General features: G+C 42.2%; 2 protein-coding genes across 2 annotated transcripts in view; one reads left to right on the forward strand and one right to left on the reverse strand.

The window, feature by feature from the left end:
• Positions 1–867: 867 nt before the first annotated feature.
• Positions 868–13,993, reverse strand: TUBGCP4 (tubulin gamma complex component 4). Its single transcript, XM_058811382.1, has 18 exons — positions 13,904–13,993; positions 13,659–13,787; positions 12,968–13,090; positions 12,530–12,583; positions 12,037–12,093; positions 11,412–11,491; positions 10,590–10,791; positions 8,523–8,688; positions 7,246–7,370; positions 6,512–6,562; positions 6,040–6,145; positions 5,616–5,723; positions 5,247–5,385; positions 4,568–4,745; positions 3,671–3,805; positions 2,572–2,688; positions 2,008–2,147; positions 868–1,702 (listed from the first exon to the last, which is right to left on the reverse strand). Exons 1-18 carry the CDS (start codon positions 13,979–13,981, stop codon positions 1,690–1,692), a joined length of 2,001 nt encoding a protein of 666 aa, XP_058667365.1. The 5' UTR covers positions 13,982–13,993; the 3' UTR covers positions 868–1,689.
• A 3,100-nt stretch (positions 13,994–17,093) lies between these two features.
• Positions 17,094–23,449, forward strand: part of IQGAP1 (IQ motif containing GTPase activating protein 1) — a 53,942-nt gene continuing 47,586 nt past the window's right edge. The window contains exons 1-2 of the mRNA XM_058811809.1: positions 17,094–17,324; positions 19,091–19,190. Of these exons, the coding sequence (XP_058667792.1) occupies positions 17,273–17,324; positions 19,091–19,190 (152 nt within the window). The 5' untranslated portion in view covers positions 17,094–17,272. The remainder of the gene's footprint in view (positions 17,325–19,090; positions 19,191–23,449) is intronic.

The following is a 23,449-nucleotide window of genomic DNA, read 5'->3' on the forward strand; positions in this document are numbered from 1 at the left end:
CCATGTATTCCTCCAGTTTGCTCCAGCTGTTATTTTCTATTAATTTCATAAAGGTGCTGCTGAAGTGAGTGCTAGAGATAGACACAAGAACCTTGGACAACTAAACTACTAGGAGACTGAGGTACAAAGAGTATGTAAGCGCTGTGTATCTTTAAATGGTAACGGGATAAATCATCTGCTTTTGAGCATCTGCATTCACATCTTAGGGGTCAACTGGTATAAAGGCAAAAGCTCTTCACACAAACAGTGCTATAGGCTGAAGCCCTCCCTCCATCCTCATACAATCTTTAGTCCCTTGCTTCAAAAGTGTAAAGTTTTTCTCAATGTGTATTCCTTCCTCTATCATTTCATGGCTCAGACAGTTGACTGTGGTGGTCTATAAATCCCACATCCAACCTTCAACACTTTCTCTGGCTTTCTAGCTTTTTCCATGGTCAAGGGCTTTTAAACCTTGCATCAGGTGCAGACCTACCATAAACAACTGTAATGTGTGGAAGGTGCCAAGTCCTATACTTGCTGGCTGTTGTTACTGTGTCTTCCTGAGTGAGCAGAGAGGATTTTTTCCCCCCCAAGGACATGTAACTTCAGTGTGAGCTGCAGCTGTGTGCAAATACCAACCCTTTGAGGGGAAAGCTGGTTTCCTGGCAGCATTTGTGTTCAAATTGGGAAACCTGCTACAACACCCTAGTGATGGACTAGAGGCTTCTCTTTTGCCACTCATTCAAGGGTCTGTTCATTATAGCAAGGCTAGGAAATCTTAGTAACAGGCAAGAGCTCCTGCCAGATCATGCTCTTCAGTGACAGACAAGACCATGCCATGCTATTCCCTTTGCACTGGGGTGCAGACATTGACAATACTCCATATAATTGCACGACAAGATATTTTTATTTTGGTTCAGTAAGGTAGTCACTAGTAGCATTCTAAATCATCTGGAATGAAAATAGCACAGGTGAACATCCCAGGTAAGCATCTCCTTACCATTTTCCTGCCGGCAGAAGGCCCTTTCTACTCAAACAGGGCAAGGCTCCTGTCTTGGCAAGTGTAATTTTAGCACATAAACTATTAAATTGTATAGAGAAAGCCCACAGTGTCTCCATGATCTATGCACATATACTAGACTAGTGCACTGCATGAGAAGAGACTTAAAAAATATTTCTTTTTCCCTCCCCCTTCACCTCAATTGAAAATTGCTACTGTTGTTTCATTTATCTGGTGGTGTTTGACTAGAAGAGGTGTACTGTAAATCAGCTTACTACACAAGTGGAACTTCTGAATACAGCCAAAACTTAGAAGAGGATTAATTCCTCCATACTCAAACTTGAAGTGGAACACAGTCCAGCTGAAGAGTAAAGAGACTGTAGTCGAGCTGAAGAGTCCGGACATCTAATTCTGGTTTTTCACTTTCTGAAGAGGTTCAGACTGCCTCCCTGGAAGCACCTATAAGTATATGCAGGGCTGCAGAAAGCGTATTTTTTTGATTTCTCGAAGAAGTAGAATAGCTTTCTGTAATTGCTGGTCAGCCTCAGATAAGAGGCAATTCCTGCCAATTCCCTGTGAAACAGCATTTCATCAGGCAAAAGCCAGCTACAAAGAAAAATCTGAGCGCAAACTCTGCAACTGTCCAAGAGCGCCAGTCTCCAGTGCTTGATGCATCACTAGTCACAGCCTGAAGCAAAGGCCTTTAGTGCTTAAACTCCAAAACTGCAAGAGAAAGGTACAATATTAGCTACATGTTGAAAGTAATTCCCTTCACCAACCCACACCAGCATTTTCTGGCCAATATGAGCTAGCAGCTTGTTCAACTTTCTGCCAAAAGAAACTCAATGGGAAGAAAGCATATGAAACCCAAAAATTACCATATGCTGATTTATTATTGTTATTTTTCTGTCATAGTATTTATCAACACTTAGTGTAAGTCAAAATAATTGTAAGCCATCAATAAAAAATGGCTTTGTACTTCAAGTACCTCAGGATAATGCTACAAGCAGCCCTCAAGATATTCCTACCTGCCCAAGGTTCCTCCAGCCTGGGTGTAGTATTTGTTATAATCCAAGCGTAGCAGCAGTTGAGCTAAGTCGGAGTTTATCTGATGATTGCGAACGCTAGAGAGAATCTTGAAGAGCAGTGATGACTGACGACTGAATCCCTACAAATTTGGAAATGTCAGTTCTGGGCCTTCTCAGAAGAGAAGGAAAACAAGCATCTCATCTCTGTTTCTGCCTACCCAGTCCTTTAACAGCCTGAAGAAGAGAATCACTACAAGAGATGTGATGCTTGTGGTCCAGGATAAGGTTAGCTGTGAGCCACAGGAACTTCTAGATGTTAGTTATAAAAAAGGAGGGGTAGAGGTACCAACCTCTGCCTCCTTTCTATTCCAGTATCTGCCCTCATTCTGCCTCTCTGTGCACACAGAATTTCCAACTCAAGTTGATTAGGTAAAATAATTACAAGCACTTACATAGAAGGTCTTGGCTTACACTCACAGTTGTTCTAGAACTTTTAAAGCCAAGATAACTGCTTAGTTAAAATGTTTGCACAGGAAGAGAACAGATCCACAGAAACAAATTCACCTTCACCAAAATACTGAGTTGTGCAGCTCCCCGTTCATCTAAGGGACCTAGATTCTGACTGACCAGAGAACAAAAGCTATGACAAAGATCCAGAATTTCATTTAAGCAGTGGAAAACCTACATGGAATAAAAAGTACAAGTTAATAGTTGAAACAGAGTTCATACACAGAGAGAAAGCAGAAAAGTTGTAGCATTCCTAACAAAGATGTTTCTGATACTGTACTTTTTATTCAGGAAGATATTGATGCAGCATTTTAAAAAAAGTTTTCTATGGAAATGGGATTTAAATGTTATGCTTCCTCTGCCCCTCCCACAACCTTTACTGACTTTTCTGGGAAAACAGCAATTAACCATCCAGATAGGCACAGGAGTTGAACACTGGCTTCTCTATCCAACCAGCAGGTCATCACTGCAGCTTTGGGATTAAGAAGGCAGGATAAAGACCAACAAGAGCTGTGATTCTTTCACTGTTTGCTAAACTAGGAATTTCCATTGTATCAGTTATCTGACTGGGTAATTACTATTCTGACATCTTCATTCTATAATAACCTCATAGATGAGCACAGAGACGTGTTTCATTGAAACTAACCTTCTTTGCAGATGTTTTTGTGATGCTGTTTATAAAAATACTTCTAACTTTTTTTTTTTTTTAATGAAATTAAAAACACCCTAAGTCCACTCAGGAACATCACAACTAATCTTTTCTCTTAAGTAGAAGATGAAATTTTTCCTAGTCTAACCCATATCTGTGAATCCCTCAGGAATACAGCACTATGCTCATTAGTTCTTCTTTAATAAAATAGCCTGTGATAAAAACATAGTGATAAAATACAAATTATTAATGTTAACTGAACACTGAAATAAGCTTGACTTAGAATTGCCAGGAATACAGCATTCACACTCACCAACTGTAAAATAGACGATCTTAATTCAATTATCAGTTATAGTTTATACCTGCCTAACTCCTACAATTGTAGTCTGCAGGAGATTATCACTGATCTGTTTTAAAAGATGTGATTTGTCATACCTGTTAAAAAAGGTGTGTTTCTTAGGGCACTTGGATAATTGGTAGAAAAAGGTGAAAACAAGACCTACTTACAGGTTTTAGAAGGATGAAAGACTGAGCCAACAAATTACTTAGGAAATGATCATGAGCCAATCGTATACTCTCAAAATCTCTTGTGGCATTTATCTGCTGCAGAAGCTGTGAGAACTGAGACTCCAGTACATCGACCTGATGAGTATGTGAAGATACCTCATTAGTGGTTTGAGGAACTGGGAGTGCTTCAGACCAGCCAGAAGTTTGGAATAAGAAATTTACTTTTCTTATTGCTACCTTTATTTTATAGGCTGAGGATCCCCTTCTCGCTGATCAATGAATTATATACAAGAGCAGTACATAATGTGGGGTATGCAACAATTTTTGATGCCTAAGTAATATCTAAGTAGAAAGGGGAATTGTAATTTTCTTTAACTAAGGAAAAGTATATAGCTAGCATGTAGACAAAGGTATTCGATTGTAGTAATTTCTGAATTTTATACTGGGAGATACTATTTGGAATCTTAGGGCAAAGGCTGCAGTACAAAAGCTCAGCCACATTACTGTGGAGAATTTAGAAATCCAGGCTCCCTCTCAGTTATTTAAAAACCAAATATAAAAGCCCAAAACTTCACTCCAAGTAGAGTTTACTTAGAGGCCAGAGAAGGAACCAGGATGGTATCTTAATGATGGTCCTTCAGAGATGAGTGGTTTCTCACAAACATTTAGTAGCATTAGAGAGCTACTAAAGAACTCCTCCATTTCACTGATTCACAAGTCCAAAAACTTCGTAATTGGAGCAGTAGTCTGGAGGAAGCTCTAGACTTGCAAAGGAAATCCTGATTTCCTTAAGGTACAAGGAATCAGAAACCCGAGATAGGTCTTCAGTGCTCCCTCCATGCATTTCTGCCAGTTTCTGATTAACTGATACAATTTTTCTTTCTCTGTTATACTGACCTGCAGATAATACTGAAGATTGTCCACAAGGAAAGCCATGTGATCCCTCAGACGCCACTTGATGGCATCTGTTCTATTAGATTTTAGGTGTTTACGTTGCATCTGGAGAGCCCAGCAGTGCTGCAGCTCAGCCTGAACTCGTCGCACACTCAGCAGGTATTTGAACACAACGTTGTACCTACAATCAAAAAGTACAAAGTTGTTTAAGACTAAAATCTTCCTCTGTTACTGGAAAGTGGAGTTACTGGACTGGAGTTATTGGAGAATGTAACAATGCAAGACTGGAAAAAGAAACAGGTGGTGACTGCCAATAGTTAGGGCCAGTCAGGTCATGGCCCATGTGCCCCATGGCACATCTTGCAGAGCAAGATTTCTGCTTGTACTGATTAGTGACCTAAAAAATATGAAGTTAGTTTCAGTGTAAGGAGGGGAGCTGTCAATGAAAAGACTGTCAAAGTAGTGCTGTTTGTAAATCAGTGCAGATCTGTCAGCATCTTGCAGGTCTTACTGTCATTACAAGTACTTTCAATATGGGTAAATGGAACGAACCATTTTAAGGTTCAGGGAGCAATTGCTCTGTCTTTTTCTCCATAGAGAATAAGATCCCCCAACACACTAGTGAATGCCTCACATCAGGGAACATACAGATGAATATAGAAAGACCACACCTAGTACTTACTTCTCGAGAACAGCAGGAGTAAAAAGAATGTGCAGTGGCCACTGAACTTTGTAAGAAAGGCCCAGAGCTGCCCATCCAGATGTGGGGGCTTCACGTGGAGATAATTCCCGAGAAGGCCCTTCACGAGTCTGAGAAGTATCTAAAAACAAATAAGGTGCTGAATTATGTCATCTTCTCAGTCAGTGCAACCATGGCAAGGAAAAGAGGAAGAAAATAATTAAGAGGAGCCAAAGTAGTCTAGGCCATCACATAGGGCAGTAAAGGGTAAAAATTAGTATTTCTTTAACTTGAGAGAAGGGTAAGTAATCAATTTAAGAACAAGGTCACCATCTGCCCTCTTAATTTACATCTAAAAATGCAAGTAGATACCTTTATGTTCCTTTCCATGATACTCAATGGTTAAGTGAAGAAGAGGAAGAAGGTTGTCATCATCTAACAGTACCTTATGAGCAGACAGCTGAAATGCAATGTTGACATCTGACAACAAGAGAAAATGTATCAGCACAACATGATGCAGCTAGTGCTAATTTTGCACCCATTAATTATTTACTCTTGGTCCTAAAAGACAAAATTGATGCACTATTGACACTCTTTTAATTACAGTTTCAAATACCTGCCATCAGAAGGTTTCTGAGAGATTGTTTTCACTCACTTTCTGAGACATTCTCATTCACAAGTGCTGTAGTTTCAAAACTAGAGAGTTAAGATACAACTCTTCTGTACTGGACATGGCTTACCAGTTTCCTGTTATACCACAATGAGGCCAGTTGGTTAGCAAATAAGCAACACTCACCATGTTCCGTTACAGCTGTAGGTGGTGTCTTTAACATGTGCTGTGCGGTGTCTATGAAAGCCTGAAACAGTTCACCTCTTCCCAAAAGGTAAAAGTCTTTTATAATCTGTGGAGATAAGTTTGTTGTACCTAACATACTAAAAACTGAGCAGAAATTTTAAGCATCCTAGCTGATTGCACCCATTTTTATTATTTGGACAAGTGCTGTTTCTAAACACAGCTCTGAATTTCATTCATTGACCAAAAAGTCTATGCTGCATTTGTTTATTTCAAGATGCAAAGTACACATCCCTCTAACTCTGTCTTTGAGCATACAGTGATAGAACCTGGCCAATCTTGAGACTGGAAAGTGAAAACAGCTTTACCTAAATGAAGAAAGCCCAGAGTGTAAGGCAGCAAAGTAATTAATAGAAAGAAACAAAGAAAAGAAGAAACAGCTGCTTTAGCAAAAATAAAGTAGCAGTTGCATTACCTTCAGTTGTCCTAGTAGATCCGATTCCTCCACCATCAGTTTCCAAAGATGCTAGTGAAAATACAAAAATCAAATGAAACAACAGAAATCTCCCCTCAGAATTATCTTGGCCATTCAGAGGGAAGAGTAGCTGCTGTCTTAAAACACTTGCGATGCATACAAAAAGAGCACCTATACAAAATACTGTATAAACTACAATAGAACACAGTCAGAGTCCTGTGTAGCAGCTCATGCTACCAGTTAAAATTCTTGATATATATTGGCAAAAACTCTGCCTAAGAAACCTGAAGACCTGTGGCAAAAGAATGCAAATTTCTATGAAACCAGTTCTACTCCAGCTTTGTTCTTGATTCTCCAACCTCCCCCTTTTCTTAGGTTCTCCTCCCTGCCCCAAGCGAAAAAAAGATTAAAAATTGCCAAAACATGTGCCCAGCAAGATGCCATCTATTATGCTGAAAGCAAATGAAAAGTTCTGAAATTATTTCAATAATTTTCTGAAATAATTTTCAATTTTAATTAAAATTAAAAAAACACCATAGCTCCCTTCTTTCCCTCATGAAAGAGCATAGTATTTTTTAATGACCATTTGTGACTAGAAGTTCTGAGACCAGTTAGAACAGCTGCACCATTGAAATGTTTGTTCAATCACTGGCACTGACGAGCCCTCTTCTTCCAAGTCCTTAACAAAAGAGCTTCTCAGCCTGCATAGTAGTTACCCTTCCTAGGATGCTCACCTCAGCAACAGTGCTCCGTATCCAGTCAACCACTGATTCAAAGTCTACCAAACTAAAAAGTGGTTGCTGCTTGAGTCGATGTAGCTCTGCTGCAAAAGTGTCCTCCTGGTTTTTTAGGATGGAGCCTGTGCAGCAATGACAAGAATTTCAGACAGTAAAAATGGATGCCATTTGGAGATGTGCAGACAGAACAGAGGAACAGAAAGGCTCTCCAGGCAGCAGTTTCAGGTCTGGCAAGGAATGTGAAGAGGAGGCTTTAAAGTACAAGTACAAAGGTATAACATTACTATTGCATGTACAGTTGCAGTATATTTACTTGCCTCGGCAGTGCTGTGGCATCAGTAAAACCCCCAAATATTTTCTACATAAATGGTTGCTGCTGAAAGCCCTTTTTCGAGGACTGAGCTAGATCTTCAAACCCACAAACTTTTCTGCAACATTAACCAGCTGGTTTGGGTCTTCCCTTACCCCTGCCTCTTTCAAATCTATCCTACTGCCTGAACTTGGGGACTTTGTGTTTTTTTAACCAACTGAGCTAGAAGACAAATTTCCCCCCCCTCCCCCGCTTCTGCTACTGCAAGAAAACAGTCCACCTGAATTGGTCCTTTGTTCTCTGTAATGTCACTCAAGTAACTGAAGTACTTTTGCATAGGCATGCTCAAGGTAGTGCCACCACAGCAGTCCTCCCCCACTGGCGTAGAAATATATTTCACAAACCACCTTCAATGTAAACTTTTCAAGCTCTCAAAGTGAACTATCACCTAGAAATTTCTCTCCCTTGCTGTCTTTATGGCTCCATATAATTTGTCTTTCATAGCAACTTTGGGACTACCTTGCAAGTGAATCTCTCATGTTTGTGGATGCAAGTTAATCCCATGACACCATTCTGCAATATATATATAGAGCAAGATGTGCCTTTGTGTCAGTTTGCAGTCTTTAGGGAGAGGGATGCAAACTGAAAAGAAAACAAGGCCTTTGCAATTGCTTTATGCAATTGCTTTATGCAGAGCAAATCACACGGTAACTTGCTGCTGGAAACTTGGAGACTATGTTTGGAAAGTGTTAATCTACTCGTCCTGTTTTTACACCTCTCCCTTGGAATCAATCAGAAGCAGAACACTGGGACTACTGCTCTGTCCTGGCACAACTATCCATACAGTCTGAAGAATAATGGCCAATAGTCAGTGACTGTTGAGGAATTAATTAATGTGGCATTTTGGAAACTACATGTCAGTCACTCATAACTGAGCAAAGGTTGCAAGAAAGATGTTCCTTACCTTTTCTGGTCAGGTTAACATTCTGATTCTCAAACATCTGAACAGATTCTCCCACAAAGAGGATCTTCTCAGCAACCCGTACAGGAATGTATGAAGGCAGCATTTCTACTCTCAAAGAAAACTGCTTTAGAGATGGAGCTAACATGTTCTCCTCCTCAATCAAGCGCTGCCAGAGATACCAGGGAAAACAAAAATCAAGTGCAAAACAGTGTCAGGAAACCAGACAGAAAAGGTGTATAAAGGGGAATGTGTGTGAGGGGGGCATTTAAGAGCTTTGGAAGTAAGCAGAAAGGTAGCAGAACTGATTTGTATCATTTAACTAAGCCAGTAATCTTCCTTATACTTCTGGTATGCTAGCAGATCTCCCTGGAGATATTGGTTCCATCAGAGTGCAGCAGAAGGGGGAAAAAAAAGTTAAAACTTTGTGGAACAGCAACAAATTGGCTGTATTGAAGGGTTATGATACATAAGAAAAAGGAGTGTTACTGCAAATACATTACATCAGTCCTTTGCTGCCATAAAAATGTTAACTGGCATTACCAAAAATAATCCTCCCCTACACCCATTCCTATGTTTCAACACTGTTAGAAGTCTTGTGATACAGGCCAAATATAAACACTTCCACTAGTGAGCAAATAGGATAAAGATCCAAATGCTTACTAGCAAAGATAAGGCAATTTTCTCAGTTCCTGTGAAAGTTGTCTTAGAACAATACAGTAAGTTATTAATTTTTTTTCTGAATGTTAATAAGAAATTCCAGGTATGGAGGCAAGATCTTCCTTCATGAATGCAATATTAATAATCGCATCTGGCTTTCTTGTTACTGCAGAATTAGTTTCAGTGGTCCGTAATCCAGAAAAAAATCACCCACAGTTTTGAGAATGTTTCCCATCTACAAAATTCTTCATTTCAATAGGAGAATTCAGTAATAATTTGTATACTGATGTTAACAGGTTGGCAATTCTTAAGATTCTAGCAACACTTTTAGATGAGGCAATACCCAAGTATTTCATCAATCTACTCCACTAAAACTCAAGAGTTCCTATTTTACTCTTTGAAGAATTGCCAATGCTGTTAGTTGATAGTACTGAAGAAAGAAGTTGCTTAGTCTGCAATTTCCACCATGGACCTAGAAGACTGAACAATTTTCACTTTCTTTATCCAATATAGTGAAGTAACAGATTTTTCCACTAACTGCCTTTTAACGTTTTTCCCTGTTTTTCTCTGGGTGTAGTCCATTTTCAGCAGAGACTGTTGGCACAGGGCACCTAATTAGTATGCAACACAGTTTCTGTGCAGTCACAGCAAAGCTGCACGTACCACACTAACTCCATAAGTGCCCATGAAATGTTTTCTCACCATAAACTAGAGGGTAAATTTAGAGTTGAACTTGCTCCAGACCATTCTCTATTCAGACACTATTCAAATGCTCAGTGTGGAAGACTACTCCATTGAGAAAGGTACTTTGCAAAAGGGCACTCTAATGGTATAGCATCTACAGGAAGTGTTACCACGTTTCACCAGTGTGCCGGCAGGTTGCTCCCTTGCTTAGCAGTCCCTTGACTCTCACATAACACATTTTCTACCAGTAATGTCAGTAGCATTAACCTGTTATGTAACATTTGCACAACTAATGGTTGTACAAGAAAGGCACCTGACCCAGGTGCCCATAGAAAGTGCGCAAATCAAATCAACAGCCACCTTCCCCACACCCTGTTTCTTGAATTATTCACACTATCACCATTGCCTATGCTAAAGAGATCACAGTGTTGACCATAAGGAATGAGGAACCAGTCAGTCAAGAGCAGTGGGCATGCAGCAGTTCCCACTACTTGACATTAGCGTCTATTCCATCCATAGGGCTTTCTGCCGTGGAGTTATCCAGCTGTGCCAAACAATAGGTCTCTGCCCCTTAGGCCTGGCAGCAACCTATCACAGTATTATTTCACTTTACCATCCTAGAAGGTTTCAGTATAGTCTAGCATAGCTCGCACCAAAGTAGAATACAATACACATCTTTAGTTCACTAAGAACCAAAGATGCCAAGTTATGACTCATAGATCTTACCAGGTCCTGCAGTTCTCGTAGCTGTTTTCCTGTAAGCCCCCCAATTCCTAAGTCATCGTCATCTTCTTCAGGTTGGCTAGGGACATTTCCAGAAGAGGGGCCTTGTTTGATAAAGAACTCTTCATGTTGGTCTAGTAGCAATCCATGCAGCATCCAGGCAGAGAGCTGCTTATACATGACTCCATGACACACAGCCAGAATCCTGAGGTCATGTGAAACAGTCAGTCAGGCCTTTGCACACAATAATCAAAACCTCATTGTATGTTGTTCCAGAAAGTCCAGTTGGTCAGCCAAGGAGTATGGAAAGTACTAAATGCCTAATGTGGTATTTTATATATATATTTAATTTTTTTTTTTTTAAACAAGGGTGGACAAAACTAGAAGGTGCAAAACTAAGCTAACATATCCTCTGAATATGTGGCTTCTCCATGGAAATCTGCTGGTATACCAGAGGTATAAGTCTGCAGTGGTTGCTGTTTCTACTCAAAGGACATTTTAAGTGGTTTGACTTTCTCCACAAGGACATACAAATATCAGAACATTCACAGAGTCACATTTATAATTTTGAAGGATCAAAGATCAGAGATCAGTGATATGCACAAAAAAGAAGAAAAACCTGGGTCTAAAGTTTCCTAAGCCCTTAGCTTTAATTCTCACCAGAAGCCTGCTTTAGATAAATAATGAGGATGGTGACAGTTTTCTCCTGCATGATATTCCTACTTTTATACCAAGGCTGTTTTGCATGTACTGTTTCAACAAGTAAGAAACACTTTGACACTAACTCCAGAAGAATGAAGTAATAGCTTTACTGGATCTACATACTTTTCAAGAGCACTGCGAACAGGAGGCAACCCCCCACAGCTATGTTTGTGGACTGTCTCCAATATCTGGCACCCATGAATCTGGAGAAAGAAAAGGTTACATTAGGTCTGTTATTTGGATATGTATTGACCTTTTTATACATTTAAACAATACACTTTCAGTTAACAAAAAAATGCCTTCACAGTCTTGCAGAAAGAAAGGTGTAACATGCTGCATGTAGTGATGAAAAATGCCTTCTATGTGTGGCTTTACACTCAAGTTTCTCTCAATACTTTCCCTTAAAAAAATGTAAGCATCTCTGGATTCTTAAAACATTACCCTCTGCCTTTTTTATTTCAGGCAACAGCCAGAAAAAAACAGTCTCAGAAGAGAAAAATTCCAACCTACTGAGCATACTGTCCTATAAAATTCAGCACATCAAAGACTATGGGATAAGGGAAAAATTCAAATACAGTGTAAATGAATTTGTAAAATAGTCTCAATAGTTACAGCAGAACTAGTAACAGGGCATCCTTACTGGAACTACATTATTTTCTAGTATTAGAAGTCTGGAATGGGGGCAGAAATTACTTTGTCAGTTAAAGAGAAAATCTGTTAAGAGAAATTAGCTGCAATTTTACTGTACCTTCTGAGTTTTGATCTGTTCCACCATGACCATCACAGAGGGGAAGAGTAACTGAAACTGCAGAACAAGAAGTGAAATATTGCTTTAGGTTGTTATGTAAGGAAGAGAGTTGGACAGCAACTGAACACAATAATTTAATAAAACTATTATCTGTGTTTCCTCACAAATTAGAAACATGACATGCAACTCTCCAGGAAGTATGTCTTCCCTTCACTGGGCCAAGATGCACAAAGTTACTATATTCCAGCAGTAGTTCAGGCTAAACACAGTCAGTGAGCAATGTGTGAGGGTCAAGGTAGAGGACCTTAGCTTTGTGTTGAAGTGCAGGTGATCCTCTGAGCATGATTAAGGAACTACAGATGTAGAGGCATTAGATAGAAATGGCATGACATGATGGAATAAGCCTCGTTTATCCACCCACTTTCTTATTAGATAGACTCAATGAGGGATACGAGCAAGCAAAGAACACTACCTCTTTAATAACATGACATACCTGGTCCAAGGAGTAATTAACATGTGAGATGGAAAGATGTGGGTCAGCCAGAAACTATAACGATAAAGCAATTAAAGAAGATTAATTATCACAACCACTGGATGGTGACACTACCCAAGGTATGACAGCTACTGGTCTAGCAGAGATTAATCAAAACCTCTAAAACTGAAAACAGAAACCACAATAGTCTGAGACAGCAGACAAAGATGGAGCCTTTACTGAACTGAAGGAAGAGGGGACAATACTTAATAGGATGAAAAGTAATTTACAATGGCATCTCACAGGAATAATTCTCACAGGAGGGCATCCCTAACGTGGAAAGGAAAATACCTTGTTTAATTTTAGAAACTACTACTCATATATTAATTGCAGAAATGACAAGTTTCCACAATCTGTCAGCAGCACTACAGCCTCTTGTTCTGCATCTCTCTCCTTTACCTCTTGTTCTAGGTCAAGTAGTGCCTGTCGATAAGGCTGCAGCACTGAATCAAGACCTGTACAGAAGGCTCTCAAATAAATGCCATGCAATCCACTCTGGTTTTGCTGAGATGGATGGTGATCCTGAAACCAAACAATAAAATCTGCATCAGCATCCTCGCACAACTCTGAAGAGTAACGTAGTATCTGCGCAGTATCACAGCAGTAGTCAGTGCTCAGAACATCTTGAAATGTAGCTTAGCTCACCACAAAGTGATCAGAAAAACAAATAGAACCTCGTCACAATTAGAGTTACTTGAGCAGACTTATATTTAGCTCTTTTGTGGACATATGAAAGTCCTGGGAGCCACTGGTACCAGTGCTTCTTTTCACTTAGGTATGCCTCTTGCACCTCAAGGGTCTTCGCAAATCATGAGGAGATAGTCATGAGCATTCTGCTCAACTGACAAACACTGGCCAGTCCGCTGTGGTCAGAAATTATTACAAGACGTCCCCAAGAATAAGATTTTACATTTGATTCATTTTTCATTGCTCTCTACCCTCCCTTACAAGCATCGCAGAGAGCTTTCTGGAGCTCTGCTCGGTGCGAGCGCGCGTATGGGCCACGGGCCACTCCTGTGTCCTGGGCAGCTTGGTCTTACTAGCACCTGCCGCGCTCTTCCCGGGAAATAACTCGGCCCGGCGCCCCCACCTGCTGCTGTACGTGTCCCGTGTACTGCTCCACGAATTCGGCGAAGCGGATGTAGTCGGTGCCGAGGCGGCAGAGCCGGTTCAGGACGCTGGTCTCGCTGGGATGCAGAAACGGCAGCTCTTGAGACACCTGGAAGGGGAAACAGCGGTGACGGACGGACGGGCCGCGCAGGGTGGGGGGCAGGGACCACGCGGGTCGGGTGGGCTTTGCCCGGGGGGTGGGCTTTTCCCGGGGCCATTCCACACCTGGAGGCCGCCGCGCTTGCTCCAGGTGAAGGCCGCCCCTGGGTACCCACTCAGGGCCAGCAGCAGCTCGTGGATCATCCTGCCGCGCCGGGCCGCGCGGGCTGCCGGGAGCAGCGCGGGGGCCGCCGGGAACGGCGGGCGGGGGGCGCCGAGGAGACGGCGGGGAGGGCGGAACGGCGCAACGGCGGAACGGCGGAACGGCGGAGCGCGGCGGGAGGGGCACCGTGAGCGGGGCCGAGAGGGGTGCCCTGAGGAGGGGGCACCGTGAGCGGGGCCGAGAGGGGTGCCCTGAGGAGGGGGCACCGTGAGCGGGGCCGAGAGGGGTGCCCTGAGGAGGGGCCGCCGTGAGCGGTGTCGCCGTGAGCGGTGTCGCGCGGGGGGTGCCGTGGCGCCGCTCACGCCCGACCGCTCCAGAGGCGCGTTGGCTTTGGCTCGCGGCAGGAGGACGGTGCAGTAACGTGAGTGGCTGTGATGGCAAGTGCCTGTTTGAGAGGTCGCAATTCAGGACAACAGCAAACGCGCAACCTTCTATGTAGACTTGGTTTCGGTATGCCTCAGTAGGTTTCTTTATCGGTTTCGCAGGTTATCTGTCAGTGTTTTATCAATGCTAGTTTTACCTTTCTCTCTTTATTATATCTTGCTTTCCTTCGTATGCCCGGTAGTCTTCAAAACTTAAAAACGGTCTAGTTTGAAAACTATGAAGTTAATAAATAAAGTATTTTTAGCAGCCTCTTTTTCATTTCCCCCCCCCCAATTTTTGACAGTGTTTTTTGCTATGTGCATTTTTACTCTTCTTCATTTAGAAGAAATGATTGCTTAGTCTTAAGGGTCATCTAATTTCTGTTCGGTTCAGCTTGCCACAATAAGGTCTGAAATGTAGCAAGAATATGGGCATGTACTATCTTTAGCTGTACAGCTTTATGGGTGAATTGGGAGCCCCAACATTATTGTTTATCATGTATGAGTATAATAAAACTATCGTCTTTCTGTTGACAAACCTTTTAGCGTCATAGTAAAGACTGGGGGGTTGGGCTAGACATTTGTTATGCATCCTTGACATAAATATCACAGTAAATATTTCGTCCGGAAACCCCTGCAAAAGAACAGATAACAGTAGTTTATTTAAAGGATTTTGGTTTCCTCTGGGAAGCCTAGTGATTAGTCACTAAGACAAAAACCTAAAAAGATTTTTTTACAGAATTGGTTGCTCAGAGTTTGAAATGAGAGAAAAATTGGTATCTCTATAATACTTGCAGAGCCATCTGACTAGTGCTCATTCAATATTAAGGGAAAAAAAAAACAAGGAACAGGAAAGGCAATAAATTAGACATAAATATACAGCTCCTAATAAAAACATTTTGTAGAGTCAATAACAAACACCAGAAATCTTAAATCAGGGGAGCTGTTAGAGGTACCGTTGACTACAACCTTGAAGAGGTTCAGAAAGGTTCTTTGATGATATGTAATAATTGTGTTTTATTTTTCTTATCAGAATAAGATGTTTTTGAGGGAGGATTGTGGCACTGTGCAAAAAATGTTACGAGATTTTTAGGGGGAACAAAATAAATTCCGCATTCCACAGTCTACATATAAACATTATTTTGAATGTCTTCTCATTGCATAACTTCCAAGTGGCCACATGTGAAGTAATGCAAATGTTAATAAATAGAACCCTAACTGTATTATGAAACCTTTTGTTTTGTAATTTATGTCTGGCATTCCCCAATGTAGTTATTTCTGTAACCATTGAATTATGTCTTTCTTTAATCAATTAGGTTCTCTAAGATTGTTGAGTCCAACCAATGATCGAACACCACCTCATCAACTAGACTGAGGCACTAAGTGCCATGTCCAGTCTTTCTTCTAACATTTCCAGGGATGATGTCTCTACCACGTTCCTTGGCAGCCCATTCCAATCTCCCTTCCTGTGAAGAAATGCTTCATAATGTCCAACCTAAACCTGCCCTGGCACAGCTTTAGACTGTGTCTTCTTGTCCTATTGCTTGTTGCCTAAGTATATATAGTAAGTAAATGTACTTTTTGATGGGCTCATGGAATCATTGAGTTTGGAAGTGACCTCTAGAAGTCTCTAGTCAGTCCCACCTTGTTTCCTCAATACCAGGTGAACTCGAGCAGGTTTGTCCAGGACTATGCCTAGTTAGGCTTCAACTGTCTCCAGGGGCAGAGATTCCCCAACTTCTCCAGGTAACTTGTTCCAGTGTTGGATCACCTTCAGAATACAAACATTTTTTATTTTGTTGAAATGGGACTTTTTATGTTTTTCAGTCCATTGCCCACTGATTCTTGGCATGTTCTCTTGTGCTCTCCTCATATGTCAGATGCTCCAAACCCTTAATCAATTTGACTGTACTTGTTCTATTATGTCCATGTCTTCCTTGTACTGGGGAGGCTGAAACTGAATCCACAGCCACAAAGATGTCTCCCTTACCTGCTGGTGATGCTTTTCCTAACAGAGGCTATTGGTCTTCTAAATTACTTAATATGGGCTTAGGTGGTAAATGTATGCCCTGGCACTGAAATTCATGGAACTAATTAAAATGGATACATGGTGGCTGGCATTGTCCGTGCTCTGACCCTTGAACAAGAAATAGGCAAAGCAACAGTAATATGTACTGAGGGGAAAGAAATTTTCAGGGCATGATTCTCTTCTGGCAGTGCTTCTGGATATTGCTATTATTTTTGGGCACCCTGCTTCCACTTATGGCTGAGGTGAGTTACCACGGTTTGGTCAGTAGAGATGTTTAGATGGAAAGGCATGGCTGCTTCCAGCAAGGCCAGGTTTTGCTACTGTGAAGGGCAATGCAACTGGGGAACCTGGCAGGACAAGAGGGCTTAGGCAAAGCAGCATGTGGGAGGCAGCCGGGCCGTGGAGGCTGAGCTGATTGGGCTGCACCGCACACAGTGGGGCTCACATGGGCTGGGCGCACATGGCTGGGCTGGGAGGGCTGAGAGGGTAAGACGTGGGTCATGACCAGGTTGACCTGGGTTGTGCCGCATATGCCGGGGGAGTTTGAGAGCTTAGCTGGGTGTTAGAAATGAGGCTAACAGGAAGATTCAGGGCCAGGGTGCTGGCCCTGTGAGAGGGAGGGACAAGGCGCCCGAGCCGGGTCCTTCAGGTTTACGGGATGGGCCGAGCTAGACTGGGGGTTGGGTCCGGCCGGAGGGGGACTGCGCAACTCGTCGTTTCTCTCCAGCGGCGGCCGAAGGTGGCGGGGGCGTCTAGGGTGCGGCCGGGGCGGGGAGAGGGAGAGAGAGCGCGGAGGGGCGACTCCTCCCCCGCCACACCCGGTGCACAGGAAGAGGAACAGCCGCGCCCTGCTCCCGCTAGCCCCGGCCCAGCGCAGCGCCATGGCGGCGGAGGACGTGGACGGGCTGGCCGTGTCTCGGCCCCACTATGGCTGTGAGTACCGGGACCCCGGGGGTCTGGGAATCCGCGTGACCGCCAAGCGACGCCCCGCCCGAGCTGTCCGTGCCGTCCAGCGCTGGGACGGGAGGCTTGGTCACCGCAGGCATGGGGGCAGCCGCGGGGTCCGGGCCCCGGGACTGCCCCGCGGGCGCGGCGCGCCCCGCCGGCTCTCCTCGCGGGCCCCGGCGAGCTGCGCCTTCCGCGAGATGGGCGCTGTGCCGCGCGGGAGCTCGCCAAAGCTCGACGGTCCTCCTGAGTGCTGGCGAGGAGCGCTGGGAGAAGGCAGTGGATGAGCAGCGACGGGGCGTCCCGCGGCTGTGCCGCCGTCGTCTGCCGCGGGCGAGCCCTGCGCCGCGCCCAAGATGTCCGCCGCGGGCGGGGCGGGGGCGGCCCTGCCTTCCGCCTTCCCGCCGATTCTGGCGACCACACCCCATTTGCCGGGCGGAACGCCGCTCCCGTCGGACTCGCCTTGTCCCGCGACTGCCTTGTCGTGGGCTTGCTGTGGAGAGGGGGCATCTTGGCGTCCGACGCGCGGGCTCGCCTGTGCTACGATACTGCGTCAAAAATGATCAACGGCGGAGGAAAACGTGGTGCTGTGGAGGGGCGATGTTGTAGGCGGCAGTCAGTCGGACCTGGTCTTTTAACACTTCTAGGGATGGGGTTGCCACAGCTGTGAGCAGCCCGTGCCAATGCCTCACTATTTTCTTGGTTCAAGAATTTCTCCCTATCATCTGGTCTAAATCTCTCCACTTCTAGTTTAAAACTGTTCCCCCTTGTCCCATGAGTATCGCCCTCTTCCTTTTATAAGCCTCCTTTTAAGTACTGAAAGGCCACAGTGAAGTATCCCTGGAGCCTTCTCCAGGCTGAGCAACCCCTGCTGTCTCAGCCTGCCGTTTTGGGAAAGGGGTTCCAGCCCCCATAGCATCTTTGTTGCCCTCTGGACGTGCTGTAGCAGGTTTTGTGCTGAGGACACCAGACCTGGATGCAGTGTTCCTGCTGGGGTCTCACAAGTGCACTGCAGATTGTTGTTGAAGTTATTTTAGGTATAAGCTAACCTTTGCTGAATAACAGTATGAGATATTTCTTATTTGTCAAATTGGTTCATAAAACCTAAAATCTGTAGGTTTTTCTTCTTTTTTTGACATGAGATGTAAGTATGGGAAGAGAAGACTTTTTCACCGAGGCTTTGAACACACAGAATCTAGAAGATTTAGGCATATTACCCCTATGTAGATCTTCAGCATGATCTGAGGATGGAATGCAGGTTGGGAATCTGAATGATTCCCTTCCTTATAGGGAGTGTGAGTAGCATTTCCACCTTGTTTTAGAGGTGGACTATAAAGATATAGAAGGGATTATATGATGTGAATACGTATTTCTGTCCTTCATTAATCTTTTGCTATCAAAATTGGAGGATAGGTGAGGAGACAAGTGGTTGCTGATGGGCTTTTGAGGAAGACAAAGGCAAATCTAGAAGAAAATAAGAAAATAAAGGATTGTTTCTAAGAAATTGTGAGAGGGATGCAGTCAATTTGAGAAATCAGGAAGAAGGAATCTGGCACATTTATGTGACAAGGATAAGGAAATGGAGAGTTTTCTGTTGCTCGTAAAGAACAAGTCATTAGATCCTTAGTTTTCTGAATTAAAGAAGAACAACTGTGATGAGTTTCTGTGGGAGAGGTTGCATCTGATTTTTGATGTGCCTGTTCCATTACATTCAATCTTCAATCATCTGAGGGCTGTGTTTTGTTTATTTTCAGCCGTCTTGGATAATGAGAGGTTAACAGCGGAGGAAATGGATGAAAGGCGACGCCAGAATGTAGCCTATGAATACCTTTGTCATCTGGAGGAAGCAAAGAGGTGAGAATAATTGATTTTGAAACTGCTGGTGCTCTAAAAGACGATGTGACCTTTGGTACAGGGAATAATTTGGATGCATCTTACCTCTTGTCTTGGTTTCTTAGTGGCTATATAGTTTTGCTAGAAAGAACAACCAATCAAAAAAATCAAAGAAACTGACTTCCTCTCCAAAAAAACTAACTGACCTCTGATGTGTATTTCTAAGGTTCTCAAAGACTTCATGACAAGGGCTCTGTAGCTGTTTGTTCTCTTATTCCTAGCACTGGATGGGTTCTCCTGATGCTATGATGATTTTTTACCTTTTCTTTTTATATATCACTTATATATTCTCAATACTCTTAACATGCATACTTGTAATTCTTTAAGCCTAATGTCTTAGCACAGTCCTGGTATTCTATTAAGCCAGAAGACCAAACATCCTGAAGGCCTTGCACTTGGAGGCCAAAAAACCTTATGGTATCTTGAAAAACCAAGACTCCCTCTCAAACATGTCCTGTAAACTAAAATTAAGTCCATCTGGGGGAAAATACTTGGAGATAAGAAAATGTCACACTGTTCATTTAAACCTCTCAGTGGAGTATAATTTTTAAATATACTAATTTACAAAGTCCGTAAAATTGTATATGTGATCTACTGTGTGTGTACATTTTGGTCTATTCCACCTTGGTGAATTATTGCACCATAAAAATCCTTATTAGATACCGAGATAAAAAGCCCTTTATCCCTTAACCCTTTCTAACTCTTAATTCTAAAGCCAAAGGCATCATGTCCCGTTGTCTAACTTGTATATGTCTGGTGCACTATTGCCTCCTGGCTTAGCAGTGCACATGAAAAACAGTTATTCCCTTCCTCTTAACTGAAACCTTTTACAAATTTAAATTGTAACAGTGTATATTCCTTGCACACTGAGACCTCAATTCTTGCATATTTCTCCATGCATCCATATATTTAATAGATCTGTAGTACTTTTCCCTGGGTTGCTTGGACTGCTTTCTGGGCACTCAGTGCCTTTCTGGAAGTTCACTGCCAAAAGAGAGAAAACTTTTCCAACAGGGCCTTAGTGGGCATACTTAGAAAAAGTGCAATGATTATTTTGTATACTCCAATGGATTTGGTAGTATCATACATTATTGCATGGTATCTGCTTTTTCTTGATGTTATGGTATAGTAGAGTTTTGCTGAGTTGTCACCGTGAAGTTGTGCTGCTGACTTTTGTTTCTCATCTTTTATTTATATGGTCTGTTGTGTTTTCCTGAGTGTTACCCTTCACTCAATCCTGCTGAATTAGAATTTTTCTGATTTTTGTTTAAAATATTGAAATAGCTTTTATTCTTATTTTCCCTGTCTGGGTGCTGAATTTTGTGTGAATCTGTGTTAGCACGGCAGGCATGTTCAGCTGTAGTGACTTTACTGAGGAGGAAGTACTGAGTTTGTACAAGTTCAAACTCAGTTCTACTGGCAGAATATAAAGGGCTGAATTCCAGGACTTTTATTTTACCACAAATTTATAGTATATTTTTGAAGGGACAGGGAGCACGCAGTTTATGCTGTAGTCCTTTAGGCACTTAATGAGAGTTATCACTGTTGTAAATTCGCAGAGACTGCTTAGTTACTAGTAGACAATTTTCCGTCCATACAGACTTGAATGAAGTTTGAAGTAGTAAGCAAGATCTGACTGTGTTTCAAAATAACTCCTTCCCTTTGAATCCAAAGTCTACCAGCAAATGCGGGGCAAACAGGAAGAGATGAGTTGCACTGTAGTAACTGTCCAAGCTTGAAGGAGCCCCAGATCCTTCACTTGTGGGTTCTTCCTGCGTTCAGCCTTGGAGTAAATGCTAGAGGAGGTGCTGATTCTCACTTGAATTCCATGCTCAGGTCTGCAAAAAACCCAAAAACCACCTCAGGCAAAAATACATTTTACAGTAACAGCTTTAATATTTTCGTCTAGCTCTTGCTTAATCGTGGGTACTTACTCTTTAAATAAATCAGCTTTGACTCCGAAGTTCTTAGTGATCTTGTCTCTGCTTCTGAGTGTCGTCTTGATGTTGATGAGATTGAGCAGCTGGGCATTTGATTTTTGCCGCACATTGTCAGAAAAAAGAAGTGTTCACTCTTGTCTCAGGGTGAGCATTGAGATGTTTCAAATAATGCCTAGTGGTAGCCAGTATGTTTTGTAAAGAATGAAGAAACAGCTGTGCTGCTCCAAATGCAAGTGGTGGTGTACAGCCTTCCTTGTATCCACCTTGGCAGTAGGAGCACATATTTTTCAAGTGGAAGGTCTGCTTGGAGAGCCTCAACCCTTATCCAACCCATAACTCATGTTTGCTTAGTGGCATACAGGCTATTCATGTATATGTGAGTGGGAGTTCCTGATTCCTATAAAGAAGGCCATATCACTTAACATAAGAGTTAAAGATTAAATCTGTTCCAGGAGGGGAGCAGACTTCTGAGTTTAATAATTAAGATATACAAGGGAGAGAAAAGGCTTGAGTTCACTGTCTACTTCCAGGAATTTTTTTTCCTTCCTGAGAGGTTATTTTGTAAATTGCCCTTCGAGTTTTGTTTATTGCTACTAGTGCAGTCTAGAAGAGGGCTTTTGACTGCTTTGTTGGTAAGGAGATTATTTAGCAGAAGCAATTAAACAAGAGCTATAAGAGATCAGTGTGTTTGAAATTAATGCCCTTGATCTGAGATTTTCTATATTTGAGTTCTTTGCCAGTAGTGTAACTGAGACGTAGCATCTGAATTAGATACTGTGGCTTTTTCTTGTACTATTGATTACAGTCCCTCTGAGCTGTGAGAGGCCTAATAATCTTTCTTCATGGTGAGAGAATGTCAGATTGAAAATTATATCTCTAAGGGGAAGAGGAGGACCTAAGAGCCAAGGAAGGTAGCTGGTGTACTCTGTGTTGCACTCAGAAGCTGGAAAGGTGGATGTTGTAAAGGTGATGGTAGCCAAGGCAGGGTGAGAGGCAGCTGAAGAGCAGCAGCTGGTGACTCCTCTCCTCTTCCCTGTAATCATGTTATATTATTACAGTATAGTATTGCATTCAAACACTGTAGTTTGTATTTATTTTTTCTTCTACAACATAAAGACAAGTAAAATCATGTGGTTAACAACGTGCTGATTAGCATTATTAGAGGCTTGCTAGCCCTTTAACCGAGCAACAGATATGGAATCTAGAAGCAAAGTGTTTTTTTTTTAAATGTTAGAAGACAGGAAGATAATAATTGGCTAGCACCTAATTTCGTACTGAAGTAAAAAATATAGAAAAGTTTGAATTTCTGATCTGTTTGATGTGATGGCCCATGTGCAATGTAACTTTGGGCACTTCTGTACTCTATTTATGGCAATTTATAGCTGTTTGCAAGACCCGTCTGCTAATGAGCATACATCAGAAGCATTATTAGAGTTGTTTGATTGGTCTTTTTCGACTGTCACTGTTTTTTTATTGTTATTTTGTAGTTTTTTATTTCAGTTAATAATGTGCAACAGTCTTGTGAAACAGGAATTAATTCTTGCTAGTTGGCGAAAGTTACACTCTGCTTCCCTAAGTTGCCCAAGATTGTGAAAGACTGAAATGAAATTTGGAGTTAAAATGAAGATTGTGAATAGAGGGATTACTGTACTATGTGAAGAAAAATGGCTTTATTAATAAGTGTTGTTTAATACTTCAAATTTTCTTTTCCATGTTCTCTTGTTTGTTTGTTTGGATTGCTTTACTTTTTTGTTTTGTTTTGGGTTTTTTTTTGTTTTTCCCTGTCTCCAAATCACAGTAATCTAATAGAAAAGCTGTGGCAGTGCAGATAAAACTGCAAAAATATACTCTGTTCTGTTGCCAGCTCATTCTCACAGAAGGGTAAGGGTATATTTGTCTTGAACAGAAGCAGCCTGAGACCTGATTTTTGTGGTCCTTTTCTAAGAGTCAGGGTGTTTTACTATAATATCCTTCATCAATGTTTCCACTTGGAGATTGGGTCAGATACTGGTTTTGGGTTGGTTGTTTGAATTGGTTTTCAATATGTGTTGTTTTGTGGTGGGTTTTTTTGTTTGTTTTCTGCTTCTCTCAGACACAATGTAAGTGTCATGTTAGATTGTAATCCAGGAGTATTCATAGACAATATTTTATTATCACTAGTTATAAGTTGAAGTAACTTCTGCTTAGCTCTTACCGCTTTATTTGGGCTTTTATCGGGTCCTGTTTGGACTTGAGGTATTTCTCTACAGATCCTGTTCTGTTTCGTGTGACCTCATGCAG

Source organism: Ammospiza caudacuta, chromosome 10 (genome assembly GCF_027887145.1).
Source record: "Ammospiza caudacuta isolate bAmmCau1 chromosome 10, bAmmCau1.pri, whole genome shotgun sequence".
Lineage (NCBI taxonomy): Eukaryota > Metazoa > Chordata > Aves > Passeriformes > Passerellidae > Ammospiza > Ammospiza caudacuta.

Excerpts from the sequence above, each read along its gene's own strand:
- TUBGCP4 (XM_058811382.1), bottom strand. The coding sequence starts at position 13,981 with ATGATCCACGAGCTGCTGCTGGCCCTGAGTGGGTACCCAGGGGCGGCC. Across the intron at positions 8,689-10,589 it reads TACGAGAACTGCAGGACCTG|CGCTTGATTGAGGAGGAGAA; the intron begins GTAAGATCTATG and ends TATCTCTGGCAG. Across the intron at positions 4,746-5,246 it reads ACTCCTGCTGTTCTCGAGAA|GTACAACGTTGTGTTCAAAT; the intron begins GTAAGTACTAGG and ends TTTTGATTGTAG.